This window comes from Porites lutea, chromosome 11, assembly GCF_958299795.1.
Source record: "Porites lutea chromosome 11, jaPorLute2.1, whole genome shotgun sequence".
Classification (NCBI taxonomy): domain Eukaryota; kingdom Metazoa; phylum Cnidaria; class Anthozoa; order Scleractinia; family Poritidae; genus Porites; species Porites lutea.
In genome coordinates this window covers 24,143,266-24,157,803 of record NC_133211.1, presented here as the reverse complement: position 1 = coordinate 24,157,803, position 14,538 = coordinate 24,143,266, and the positions used below count along the sequence as shown (strand labels likewise).

Genomic DNA, 14,538 nt, shown 5'->3' with positions numbered 1-14,538 from the left:
TTCAGTTCAAGCTTACAATTTCGGGAAACGATCCCCTTTCTCTCACGTGCGAAGTTTGTAGAAAACCGGTCCACTGGAGTACAAATACAGTGAGATATTTGTACTCGTTTTGGGCGTTATTTGTACTCTACTGAATGAAGTTGAATGATAAAGTATTTTACCAACCAAGCTTGGGTAGCCTGTGCTCTTACCACATATTTAGCTGTCCCACGAGACATATCCTGCTTTATTTCAAGCTCAACAATGTTACGCTTTCTGTTGAAAACAAAACTCCCATGGAATTTGGCCACACCACTGTGACAACTACGACAAGGTTAAGGAACAATAGTCTTTTATTTTTTCGAATTAACGGCATTACTAAACCTGTTACTGAATGTTACATAAAAATTGTTGTCATCAGTAGTCACATTGGCAACCTTCTACACGTAGCCAAACTAAGTCAGTGTATTATCATAATCACTCTTCGCTACTCTACGTAAAAGGATACATCCACTGATCAACAAACACATTGATATCCTTGCCGGAAACCGTGGAAATGGATTTCAAAAACTGTTAACAAAACAAAAGAGCATTATCAAGTAGATAAGACAATGGAAATTTAAGAAATGAGCTTTAAAAAGCTAACAGTAGTATTTCAAAAACGCAATGTCTTACCCCACTCGTCGAGAGAAGTAAGTTGGTCCAGAGACTGAAGTCTGCTTTAGGCTGTGCTGCACTGTTTGCAAGTGACAACAGCTTATTAAATACCTGCAAGGGAATTTAAAGAACGATAATGGCGAGGTTAAACTTCCTAATCTCACGATTTTAAAATGACGTGAACACGAGAAAAAGATTTGGTTTTTCTTTTTTCTGAACTTAGATAGTCTTTTAGAATTCAACTCCAGAAAAATTCGCTAACATTTGACATATTCAACGAGATGGAATAAGAGTGAAGAAGTTTGAAGCAGCATGAATTCACTGTTTTTCTGTGACGTTTTCGCTGCCGTCGCTACTGCAGTTGCTTAATTAAGCTCGCTAGTAGCCTTAAGATAGTCCTTGGCAAGTACAACACTCTCAACGAAGGACAAGTGGCTGTGAATTTACCAACTGTTTACAGTAATTTTTTCATATCATGATTTCCTAATCCCCTAAAATTCGGCCAAGAAACCTCACATACCTGTAGTAAAGGTTCCTGTCCAATGCGCATTTCAATCATTCGCATAACAAGGTGTGATTTACTCCACACTATCTCTAGGTTCCTTCCTGAGGTCAAATGAGGATGCAAATTAGGGCTCGCTTGAGACGGAGACTCTGGTGCCTGGCTTGAAGAGGAGCCAGTTGCCATGGACAACAAGCCAGAGTTGTAGAGCGGTGGGATGCCGGGACCTTGCATTTCATACTGGCAAACTTGTTTGGACTCCTAAAGATGGCAAAATTGAGTTATTGATGAACCAATACAGATAGAGAGGAGAAGTCGTTCCGTCAAGTTGTCATGGTAGCAAAATTTCTGGATGAAAACAAAGCGAAAACGTCACGTAAAAAGAGAATTCGCACTGTTTCAAACGTCACCGATCTTATTCAATTTCATTTAATTTGTAAAATCTTGGCGAAATTGTTGAAGTTGAATCCGAATGGATCGTATCTAAGTTAAGGAAAAGAAAAAGAAAATTCTTGTGCTGTGTTCACCAACTCCATAAAGCGGGCGCGTGAATTAGGAAGTTTCATGTCACAGACTTCTAACGACGGCCAAGAAATGTACAAAAAAGTGTGATGCACCTACACAGTTGTTGTCTTGCTAATATAAACCGATACCTTTTTCGCCGTTCTCGTTGCCCTCGCCGTCGTTGTTGCTTAAGCTCCCCATTATTGTGATCCAGAAATTTTTGCTACCATGGTAACGAGACGTCACACTTCTCCTCTTTATTCGAGGTCAATAAAAACGCAAAAGAGAACGAGTTCAAAATCCAGCCTTCTTGACCGAACAAACATGGTCAATAAGGGATTTGTTGTATTGCTAAAAAGAATACGTTCTCTCGCGGGACCAACGAGCGAAAATTTGATGGGTCTATCTTGCCCGCTCGGGTAGCCAATGAGAGCACAGGATTCTCTTTCCCGCTCGCGTATTGAGCTATACAATTACCGTAACGAAGTTATTACCTAAACCAAATGTTTCGACTTGTGACTACCACCAGGGGTAATCACTAACAGAATTCATTTTTCATGAGCAACATGTAATGCATAATTGTTTCATAAAAGAATTTTACTGAAACCGCAAATCGACAATGGGTTTTTAACAAGCCAATCATAACACGTACTCAAATCCTGGTACAAAGGTGGGGCCCCGAACACGGATTTGGGCGCTGGCTCATAGACAGACTTATCCAGAGGTTTAGTTTCGTCTGTGACACAGGCTATTGTAGTTGATAAACCAAATTTTTGAAGAAGAAAACAGAAAAAGCTTAGGCAAAGACGAGTTTGAGCAATGCATGTTGACCCAAAGTAAAGCTTTTCCCTTTTTCCTTGGTGCTACCAAATTTGTTTTGCTACGTATCTTTTCGACTTACCAAAGAATTTGGTTTAAACAACTATGCGCAAGCATGAAAACAGTCCACTTCAAGCTCACGTGTGTTGCTCAAAAACGTCTTTGCTTGAGTTCCCTATTACAGCGTCTGTCTTAGTCATTTAAAGGTCTCGGGTGACCGTCTGTCACGTAACCATTCCAAAGCACCACATACAGATCGTAAATAAAGGCCTCCATTCCTGTTCAATGTTGAATGTTGGGCGTACACTGCAGTAGTTTCTTGCTTAGCAGCAGCCCCTTAACCCAACGTTTGTACTTACGGCCCTCTGATTTGATTCTCAAAGTCCGTACAATGTTCATAAACTGCTGAAGTGGACTGTCACATGTTCTTGCATAAAAAGTGTTTTTGTCACTTAAGTCACAGTGAGCTTCATCTTAATGAGTACTGACCTCTATCATCCAGTTCCTGTACTCATTGTTACCGAGCATCTTTTTCATGAATAAACCAAACATGTATCCTGATATTCCTCTTGCTAACCAGTAATCTGACCTGTTTACAAAAGTAATATTGACAGTCCTAATAACAGATCACTTCACAGAAACACCACAACAATGAGCTATTCCACTACACAAGAAAATCTGTTGCCATTGCCTGCTGTCAAAGAGAGCTGATATAATTCTAAGAAGTTTTGAAAGACCTTGACAATTGTCTTGTAACCTAAACAACCACTTTCAGCACTGTAGAATGGAGTTTTTAACCCTAGCTGACCAATTACAGGCTGTCACTAAGGACAATGGGCCAGGAATTTCCCCCACCAAATATGAGATGCGTATGACCCCCACTTATAGCCTCAAAGGAAACCAAAGGAAAATACAACCAAAAGAACATCCTAGCTGTTTAATTTGCCTGCCTACTAATGGCCCTTATATATGACTACATGTATGTCAGACAAGCAATTATTTAATCCACACCTGGCAAAACGAATAAAGAACAAAACTTTAGCATTCGATCACTACATTATCTGCAAGTAACAAGATACCATGTCTGTAAACAGAGGTAACATCCAAAAAACTGCTCTGCTAATGCTTGGGATAAATATTTCCTGGTCTCAAATCCCTGGTCAATGATCCTTGAAGAGTGAAGTAGGCTTGTACTGGAATAAAATAAAAATTACAACCATGCACTCATCAAAAAAACCACATATAGAGACAGTAAGTTAAAATGGTGAACATTGAACTGCAAAGATCAAATAGGAAAAATTCATTGTAGAGCATCATATGCAAGTAGACAATTCACAACTAAAAAATAAAAAACAAAAGAAAAAGAACAAAGAAAAAGAAACATAACCTCTATACTAACTTCAGACTTACTTAAAAATTGTCATGGATGCATATGGTGACAGGACATCATAAGCTTGGTCAACAAATACTTGCTTGTAGTAGGTATATGGATAGCGGCAGCTGAGGTATTCTTCGTAAAACTCAAATGCCTCATGAAGAAACGCAGTAGTATTCTTTAGAACTGGAAGAAGTCCAGGCAGACAGAAGTGCGTTACTTCTGGCATCACAGGGTCTACGTGAATCTCAAATGGTCTGTGTAAGAGGAATAAATGTCAACCACATTACACATTACAATTATTACTTAGTAAATTACAAGTAATGAACTTAACAAGAAGGCAAGATTGTTAGTTTGGCATTGGCTTTCAGCAGTATGTTCTTCTAAGATGGAAACAATTGTATTTTACATACATGTACAGTGTAATTATCATTCTAAAGGCAATTTTTTACAAATATTACATTTCTATTTTAGTTTTGATCCTCAAATCAAAATACACATAGACTTTGAATCAAATTTTCTTGCCTGTTCTGTGGTTATAATTTAATTTAAACCTTCAATTCTACCCAAACTTTGTACGAGCACTGACAATGAAAAACTTGCCAGTATTTAATTATTAGGGGGACGTTTTACGGCTGTGTAATTCATTTTGTCAATATTTTAATTTACCTGTTCATATGTGGTACAGAACTCAATGTTAGCAAAGAAACAACTTGTAAATGACAACATTACAACTTCTTGTCCAACAAATATGCCTCATAAGCATAATATCAACAAAAATGAACTTTGAAAAGCTGTTAGGCTAATATTTAGTTTTTAAAACCCACAATTGCAATCCATTTTTTATTTTTCTTCAAGTTTATCCATCCTTGCCTTCTTTGTATTTGCCTTGTTATCTATACCTTCTTTGTTGTTTGAGTGGTTATTTTATGTTTCGAAATTTGTTGGCAGTTCCTAATAACTGCTTGAATTTTGATAAATGTAGAGACACATCAGCCTCTTTTATAACCCTGTGACAAAGTTACTCACCCAACGGCTAAGGCAATATTAGGAGCACATGTAGGAATGCTTAGAGTATAGTGATAAGTTTTCCTCTTTTCATCAGCAGTGAATACCTGTATAGAAAAATTATATTAGTGTAGGCAATCATATGACTTCCAGTTCAATTTTAAATTTATCTGCACACAAGTGTGCTTTTCAAAAAGTATCAAAATTGCATTAGCCCGAACGGTGAATGCAATTATTGCATAGTTGAACTTTTTGAAAAACAAACAAATGCAGGTAAATAAGCTTGAAATCGAACAAAATTACCCTTTATTAATACTGTATTCGTGAAATATTTTACTGGATCAAAATTGGTTTCCAAAACAGTCCAAAAGGGCAATTCAACACAAACCAACCCAGTCTCACACACAACCTCAAAGGGACCAATGAGGAATATGGCAACTGATTGGTTCTTATGTATTTTTTATCAACCAATCACAGTACTCAATTCTCTGAGATATTTGCATCTTATTTCCTTGTTTAGCATCGAAAATTTCCTCCTTTTTGCACTGTTTACTAAAAACTGCATTGCTTTCAGCCAATCAGATTCAATAAATTTTTTCATGTACATTATTAACAACCAAATCAGTTATTGATTACCTCAAGGCAAATATGTGCGCTAAAATCTTAAAAGATTTAACAACTGCGTCGCTGAGTGGAGGTGGGTGCCCAGGATGTCCAGGGGCTTCCACCTATGGCACGGCCAGCCCCTAGACAGAGTTATGCCCTCATGGCTGGCAAACCCGCGCCCTCCAGCCATGAGCCCCAACGCCAAAGGAACCAGGCACCCGTCACACTGATTAACAGTTGAAGAATTAAGGGGGGGAGGGATGGGGGTAAAAGAATGATCCAAAGGCTAAAGGAAGAGAATGGATGCCACGAAAACGCTGTACTGAGCACATGGAGGTGATGCAAGCAAGGCTGACCGCGCTTGAGCCAAACGACTGACCGCTGACCACACTCGCGCTCCTTTGTTCTGTGATTTGACAGGGAGGTCTCTACAACATCTATATGGGTATAAACCCACAAAATGAATTGGCAGTTACTATTAAAGGTATTATGTTCTTACAGTATCCATGGGAACTAGACGTCAAGACACTGAATTCATTGTGTACAGTCAAGCCAGGTCAAGCGTACCCCTCAAGATTCCATTAATGAATTTATTATTCAAAAGTTGAATCTGTTGGTAGATGTAAATTTCAGATTCAACAACTAACGGATTCATTTTTCAAATAATCAATTCATTAATAGAATTTTGGGGGGTATGCCTGACCTGCCTTGACAGAAATAACTAACAGACATACCGTCTCTACAAGATCCCCGCAGCTTACAGCAATCATGTCCTTATCAACAGTGATGTCAATGTTCCATGTACAAAGCTCAGAATAGGAATCCACGCAAGGAAACCACAGCCTTGTAAAGTAAAAAAAGGAATCAGTTAAAGTTGACTACAATGTCAAATGGTGGGGGAAAAAATCTTTATTTCAGGCCATGGCTTGTTTGGGCTAAGTTTCCTTTAAGCAAGAGTTCCTTTCTTTCTAAAGGTATCACATGCAACAACACTATAACATGGATTCTCCACTTGACTGCACAGCGTTTTTAGTATAAGCAATGAGAGATAAACTAATCTCAAGTTGCATCATTGGCTGGATTTGTTCTCAGTAGTCCTGAGCTTAACTCCTTGGCCATGCTTGTAAATAGCCAGCACTAGTTTGCCTCATAGCAATGCTAATTCTTTCAATTCAATAATATTTAACCATTTCGTTATTAATTTCGTTCTGTCAACATTTATGGCCCATAAATGAATATAAACTACTGGGTGAACAATTTCATCGAATGCAAAAGGTATTACTAGAACTAATTTACATGTACATGTACAGTTAAAACAACACTACTTAGGGATCCAAAATTACCTTGAGGAATTAGAACAACCATAGCTAAACAAGTGTGCTGATCTCTGTATCATTGGGAAAAAAAGAAACTTGATCAGATGCATTTAGCAGACAATTAAATTATTGACATGGGTCAGTGTTTTCAAAGGGCATTGTGTAATGTAATAAGTTACAGGGATATTTATTGGCGCAGGTGCAACTGAAGGTGTTAGGGTTAGGGTTTGAGCTGTATGTCTGACCTTTAGCCACACCTGCATACCTGCTGCATCAGAAACAAAAGCATCAACAAGGCAAACACTGAAAGCAAGGCATAATTGTCTCATTTACAAGACTTCTGATGATCGAGTGAAAAAGCATACGTAAATAACGAACAAAAATCCGAAATTATACAGAATTTCAAGGAGGTTATGATATGAAGTAAAAAAAGGTCTATGATGCAGCAAATAATTCCATTTATCTTGTGCAGCTTTGGTTTAATAAACACTTACTTTGATTAGATTCATCACAACATTAGAATGTTTCACAGCCAAACAACAGCAGTATTTGCTATTTTTTGCAGATTATGGAATTTTTCACCAAGATCGAGAGCTCTTTTTGATATGTGATTTGAGAACAACAAAGAGTTTGAAATATATTGATCCACTGCATACTGGCAGAGTCTTTGCATTAATAACAGTGACATTACTAAAAAGTTAAGGGTACATGAGCCCAATAGTTACCATTGACCAAGTGCATTAAGCCTGTTATTAATAGCAGAGTAGCTTTACGAATGAAATGCTCATGTATCAACAACACTACATAGAAATAAACAAACAGAGAGTAAAGTGCTTTTTTTACTACCTGAGCCATTGTGCCTTCTCCTTTAGGAATAACAAACTGAATTCCTCCTTCGGGATGCTCCAGAGAAAACTCAATACTTACACGGAACTGACGACATTCTAAATAAAAAAAGATCCATTTGAAACACCTTGACCAAAGTCACAAAAGTTGATATTTTGATATTTCAAAATGGGTTTTAGCCTTGCAACAGTTTCTTGAACAAAAATGATCAAATGAAAAGATTACAGAAAAACCTTACTAATTTATGACCACCAAAGGGACAGGTTGAGCTGATTGTTCACATTACTGGAGAGTGCATTTTATCATTAAAGAAAGGATCATTTGGGGTTTACGTAGCATTTTTTGGTCAAGTCAACTGTCTCAGTCTGTCAATAATAGAGAGGTGCCTGTATTTTGGGTTATCCATGTTACAGGTCAAAATTGAATTCAGGATAAAATTATTTTAAACCTGAATTGAATTTTGACCTGTAACATCCAAAAAGAAAGGTTTGACAGTACAGTAAATCTTCACATACAACCAAACGAAACAGAACTGGACAACTAGAGCTGTTTGACCCAAGGTCTATAGTGTTTTCAGTTGATCCTTATCCGCAAAGGCTAGTCAAAAGAATGACTAGCAATTCATCAGTAAATATTTAAGGCATCACATCCTAATTGATGAGGCCAGCCAAGGTTTTGTAGATCCCAATTGGTATACAGGTGCTTATCCAACTGAGCTACCAGAAACTGGGTGGTAGTACTGTTAATGTTTCAGGTCAACCAGGCAAAGGTTTATGTTTTAGGTCAACCAGGTGGCATTTTATATATGTTTCAAGACAACCAGGTGGTGCTTGATGTTTTGGTCAACCAGGCAGAGGTTTATGTTTTAGGTCAACCAGGTAGCATCTATATAATGTTTCAGGTCAACCAGGCAGCAGTTGTGCTTATGAGAAGTTTGATAACATTTCATCGAGACCAAGCCCATCCAAAAATAGCACTTTTGTGACTCTTACCATTTGCACATGCCAACACTTCCTTTGGAATCCTGACAGTTAGTTCACCTCCACCTGCTTCAGGGTCAACAGCATTAACAGCACTCTGCATACAGCTCAAAAAATAATCCAAATTTCTCCTAAAATCAGAAAAGAAGGTGGCCAATCAGTGATTCATTTGAGGGCCACAAGTTTATCAGTAATGGTAGTTACTGTCGCTTGTCATCCAGGTGAAATAAAGTATTTAATATTTTATTACTCACTTACCTATTTTTTATTTTCAAATTAAAAACATCATAATTAAAGAGAGCTGAAAATTAAAAGTTGGAATGAGGCAAACAGTGGATAAATCTGGGTCATATTTTATATTTGCACACCATGATAGATACTGGGTAATGTATGTACATACTACTCAAGGCACATTTGACAAAAATACATCTGCATTTTAGTTATAAATTTTCAAAGCTGTGATCTAGCAGCCCCCTGTGGCTCCTGGCACCTAACTTTTTCTCCTGGATGACCAGAAAATCTTTGCTTTTTTCAAAGAAATCACAGGGTGTATACCTGCTAACTTTTTCTGAGATATAAGCGTGACATTTTTTATCCTGGGAGTGCTGGGATTTTTGAAGACGACACGATCATTTCCGAAGATTCCCGAAGAAGTCCAAAGTCTTCCAAAGACGTCCGAAGTCTGCCAAATGCGAAGTTATCAAGAAAACGCTTATCCACAAGGACCGACGTTAGTTGATAACATCAGCGCTATAGTTCGATCGCGAGGAAGATATTGTCATTTATTCATTTTACACATGGTTTTCATTCCTTACATGGGTCTGAGTTAACAAATTTTTGGAAATTATGTCAAGCAAGACGGCAACAACTCACATTTTTCAATCAGGCGTGAGAAATTGGCCCGCAAGCGTGAGCCGGCGTGAGATCGAAGTTTTCAACCCGTAGGCGTGAGACTCACGCCTAAGGCATGAGAGTGGGCAGGTATAAGGGTGGGCACTCTGGATTTCACAGGCTCAGAGCACAGGGCTCCCTTCAGTTTTTCTTAATACAGCACATCCCTGGTTACATTACATCAGATGGATAAGAAAGTAAAGCCACACAATCTAAATTGTTGACATTTTGCACTTATTCATATAAATTGTCACAAAAGAATTTCAATAAATTTGTCATCTACCCATTTTTAATTACATGTAAAAGAGGTGTGTTGGCATCAAGAAAGAGATATTATTTCATACTTTTTGTTGTCTGAACACACAACTCTTCCTGGATCATCGAGCTGAAACCCTGCATCATACCAGTCATGTTCTCCTGTTCTTCTTTCATCACGAATACAAACCCGCATAATTCATAAACAGAGTCAAGGAAGAAAAACTTATGTGTAAAAAATGTGACAACAAAAACTTAAAGGCTTCTCATGTCTACAAGTACCATCTGTTGAAATATTCAAAATTACGGGGCTTAACAGGAATTTAAAAAAAAAACATATAATGAAAAGGATATTGCATTGTTTGTAGTTCAGTTTTAGTCTTGTTAGGTTGTTTGTCAGTGGAAGAATTCGCAATTCCACATATCCCTAAAACAATAACAAGATGATGATAAATGTAACAACAGTAATAAACACCCTCTCAAGTCAGCACAAAGACAACTCTTGCCTTCGTTCAAGACATGTCGGTATAAAAAAGGGTCCTTGGATGGTGACAGCAGCAAAACATTGTCTTGACAGTGAATTCACAACCTTTTAATCTTCGTTACAAAATAACTCATTACTGTAACTTTGTCAAATGTTGGCAAAGTCTGCTTGAGTTAAATTCCTAAGAACTGTATCCATTTGCAGAAAAATAAGAAAAATTTGTTGTGGCTTGTTAATATGTCAATCTCCTTTGGAAATGATTATAGAGGCTTGACTGAAAAAAACTCCTGCAAGCACTTCGTCATTTTTTAGGGTGATGGATATATTTTTTGTCACTATCTTAGCTTTGTCAAACTTGTAATGGTAAACAGTCAACCTCTATTAAGTGGTAAGTTGGCTATTCCCCAAGGGTAACAGGTAAGTACAGTGTAATAATAATACAGGTATGTTTGACTGTATAATGCACATGTCACCGTCTTTACCCAGGGGTTGAACCCCAGGCTAACCTGGCAGGGGGATTGTAAAAAGGGTGTAGCAAAATTAAGAATTTTCCCCAGGGGTAAAGGACTTTTAGCCAGACAAAGTCCTATGTGTCACTGAGTGTTTCTCAGAGTAAAATCCCCCTGATATCTTTCAAATGTGATTCATTTTGATTGAGGGAATTCAAAACAAACATCCCACCCCTTCACAACGTCATATTTCCAATGAAGGGTTAGGAAATGTGTTTTAAAAAATCCCCATGGTTGCCTTAGGTCCTGTGATTTAAACCATTCTGAATTTTTCCCTCCCCAGGGGTAGAGAATCCAATCCATCCCCTTGTATTCCCTGTCTTTATTCCCCTGTTGAGCTCTTCAAACTCGATGACTAATTCCATGACTTTTTCCATGACCTTTTCAATTTTTCCAAGACCTTAGGTTTAGCTGTCAGTTTCAAAAATTTTAAACAATTTCCTTGCTTTAGGAAATTTTTTGACCTTAAACTGTTCAACAGACACAAACTCTAACTCTAACTCTAACTCTAACTAACTCTAACTCTAACTCTTTAATTACGTTAAAAAAGGTTAAAGGCATGTTTATAGTGGAAGGTGCACTTAGCTGATCAGCTAATTTACAGGCACTCCACTCAAATATTTAGAAACAAATAATTCAAATACAACATAACAGGATTTAAAAAACCCCAACTGGCAGAAGGCAACCAGTTGGCTATTTACAAGCGTGGCCGAGAATTTGAACTCGGGACGACCGAGCACAAATCCAGCAAGTGGCCAGAGCGGGACTCGAACCCGGGACTGCCGGATTGCGAGTCCGACGCGCTGACCACTCGGCCACGCTGCTTACTCCTCTCTATCTTACATTGTCCTTGATTGTAACTAATCTGTCAAATAAAACTTAAATTTTCCATGAATTTCCAGGAGGTCAATTAAATTCCATGACTTTCCAGGCCTGGAAAATAACATTTTTAGATTCCATGCCTTTCCAGGTTTTTCATATCTTGTACGAACCCTGCCCTGATTGGCACGGGGTTCCTCCCCTTGCGGCAAGCGGAAGTCGACGACGTGTGCATAAAGATCAAGGCTGGGATAGTCAACATTGCATTTTATCAACAGCCTGTGTGTACACGAGCAACGAAAGTAGAAACAACTACACTGAGGCTACGAATAAAAAATTAAATACAACTTACAAAAAGACATTTCCGCTTGAAGTCGATTGACGTGATGCAAAGCGTCTGATGAAGCGTAAAGTACAAAAAAAGCCACAAATAACAATCAGTAAACACTCAAAGCCGTTTAGCCTATGATAAGCTGAGGTCCTGCAACACGAAATGAACTCAGTTCAAAACAATGATATCAGGTTGAAAGGTAAACTGTCTGATCACGGAAAATGAGTACTAGAAACCAAAAGGGTAGATTAAGTGGAAAAAGAACCGTAACAACTTTCTATCATTGGAATACTTATAATTTAAAGTTCCTGGGAGACTCGCTTCCTTTCCTCATCTCTGAAGAACAACAATTCATCAACCACCACAATCCATCTTGGCCGCCATTTTGAAATGCCTTGTAACCAGTCTCCTAACAGAGCATATGAAGGAAAACTGGGAACAAGAACACCGCAGAAGCATCGACAAAGCCGAGGTCCGAAAAATACAATTCTTAACGGTGAAGGGAAGGCAGTTTTGCGAGTGGAGTCAGTGATCGAGTCTCCAACACAACAGAAGCTGACGCGTAAGGGACCGGTCATTATTTATATGGGGGGGGGGGGGGGTGGGGGGGATTTTTTTTTGTTTTAGCATGAAAGAAAAAACGTGACCCACCCCTTTAAGCCCATTAGTTAATTCTTGACCCACCCCCATATAACTTTATATAAGAGGTGACCCACCCCCAACCCCCTTCAATCTATACCTCTATAAGGAGTTCCTGTTCACTGAACGAAATCAGCATATCTTGTGGACCACTGTCCTACCCTGCGGCCACTTCTTGTTGATGTGCCTTCTTGTATTGTTACAGTATGACTGTCATCATCTGATTCACTTTTGCTTTCACTTTCATCACACAAAACAAGGTCATTGTCACTGTCACTCTCATCACTGTCCTCACCAACACTGTTACACTGACGCTTGAAGGAAATGTAGATTGATTCGCTTGATTTTGTCGATTTTCTTTCCGTTATTGCTAAGTTTATTATGCTCAATGTATTTGTCCAACTCGGGGGCTTTCAGAGTGTCAAGCTCCCCCTTCTCTACAAGTGTTTTCCAGTCATAGCAATGTACATCTTTTAAGGCTCGAACTTGCTTTTCTTTCACGCTTCGCTCTTGCTTACGGATCTCATTGACACTTACTTGGATACCTACATGTGACATCCAGTTGTGTTATATTTTATGTCCAGCATTGCATTAGAATTTATTTAGATCTTCCACATGAATTGTAGTGAGTGTGATTCTTTACAAAACACACAATGACCCACCCCCAATCATCGTGAAATTCTCTTTTGGCCCACCCCTTTTCTCTAAAAAATTAGGCCTGGCCCACCCCATGATTTTTTCCCCCCACCCCCCTACATAAATAATGACCGGTCCCTAATGACAAAAACAACAACTGCGTGGGTAGCCTGTGCAGGAAGCGTTTCCGATCGAGTTATTGCGCGAAAGTTGGAGCAACAGCAGATAGATAGATAGATAGATAGATAGATAGATAGATAGATAGACAGATAGACAGACAGACAGACAGACAGACAGACAGACAGACAGATAGATAGATAGATAGATAGATAGATAGATAGATAGATAGATAGATAGATAGATAGATAGAAACTTTATTAAAGTGTCAAAGCCGTCTAGCCAGGGAAAAAAGAATCCCTTACTAATTTGGGGACACCAATTAGGGGAGAATATACAAAGTAAAAACTATATACAGTAGTAGGTAAAATATCTATAGTTATCTAATTACGAGATTTATAGTAAAAATATACAGAAGTCAAAATGAACAAAGGCTACAGCCTGCGCAGCCATCTTCTAAAAGTTCACTTATATTGAGTTGGCGTATCTTGCTTTTAAACGACATTAGGGTTGTGACGTCCCTAATACTCTTGGGTAGTTTTGTCCATAGCCTAGGCCCTAGATATCTAATAGAGTGCTTGCCGTAGGTGACTGTCTCATACCTAGGTATAGAGTGATCTACTTGCTCAGATTGTAATTACTATTTGGTTCTTTAAAGATGTTACTTATATATGCAGGGCACAGTTTATGCTTTACTTTATACATAAGGATGCACAGATCCTGTAAGCGACTATTTAGTAGTGTGGGCAGGTCTGCCTTCTCTAATAGTTGTTCATAACTAGAATTATTATAATTGAAAACCGCTCTAAGTCCTCTTTCTTGTAGTCTTTCAAGCTTTCGAGTGTCACTCGCTTTGCAAAAATGCCACACTAGGTGACAGTAGATGATGAATGGTAATATCGCGCTTTTGAATAATATTAACTTAGATTTCATAGGAATTAGATTACGTAGTCTCATTAGAACACCAATTCTCTGGCTGGCTTTTTTACAGATAGATATTATATGCTCAGAGAAATTTAGCTTAGAATATAACACTACTCCTAGAAGTATGATATTATCTTTAGTTTCAATTACAACATCATTCACACAAATATTACTGTCATTTTGAGTGAGGCCCAAGTTCAAAACTTGGTACTTTTTGAGGTTTCCCGCCAATAAGTTAGAATCATACCACGTTGTTGCTAAGTTGGCACTATCCTTTAACTGGGAAGTCACAGCTGCCTGGTCTGCTCCTGCGTGGTAAATTTGATGGTCGTCAGCATACA

General features: G+C 38.3%; 1 protein-coding gene across 1 annotated transcript in view; it reads right to left on the bottom strand.

The window, feature by feature from the left end:
* The window catches only part of LOC140951872 (transcription initiation factor TFIID subunit 2-like), a 28,588-nt gene extending 16,317 nt beyond the window's left edge, over positions 1 to 12,271 (bottom strand). The window contains exons 1-16 of the mRNA XM_073401240.1: positions 12,178 to 12,271; positions 11,903 to 11,957; positions 10,093 to 10,165; positions 9,828 to 9,939; positions 8,605 to 8,723; positions 7,613 to 7,710; positions 6,794 to 6,837; positions 6,185 to 6,293; positions 4,866 to 4,951; positions 3,872 to 4,093; positions 3,541 to 3,654; positions 2,951 to 3,050; positions 1,157 to 1,399; positions 655 to 747; positions 488 to 549; positions 192 to 303 (exon numbers count right to left, since the gene is read on the bottom strand). Coding sequence (XP_073257341.1) covers positions 192 to 303; positions 488 to 549; positions 655 to 747; positions 1,157 to 1,399; positions 2,951 to 3,050; positions 3,541 to 3,654; positions 3,872 to 4,093; positions 4,866 to 4,951; positions 6,185 to 6,293; positions 6,794 to 6,837; positions 7,613 to 7,710; positions 8,605 to 8,723; positions 9,828 to 9,939; positions 10,093 to 10,165; positions 11,903 to 11,957; positions 12,178 to 12,236 — 1,701 coding nt within the window. The 5' untranslated portion in view covers positions 12,237 to 12,271. The remainder of the gene's footprint in view (positions 1 to 191; positions 304 to 487; positions 550 to 654; positions 748 to 1,156; positions 1,400 to 2,950; positions 3,051 to 3,540; positions 3,655 to 3,871; positions 4,094 to 4,865; positions 4,952 to 6,184; positions 6,294 to 6,793; positions 6,838 to 7,612; positions 7,711 to 8,604; positions 8,724 to 9,827; positions 9,940 to 10,092; positions 10,166 to 11,902; positions 11,958 to 12,177) is intronic.
* Between the last annotated feature and the right edge of the window lie 2,267 nt (positions 12,272 to 14,538).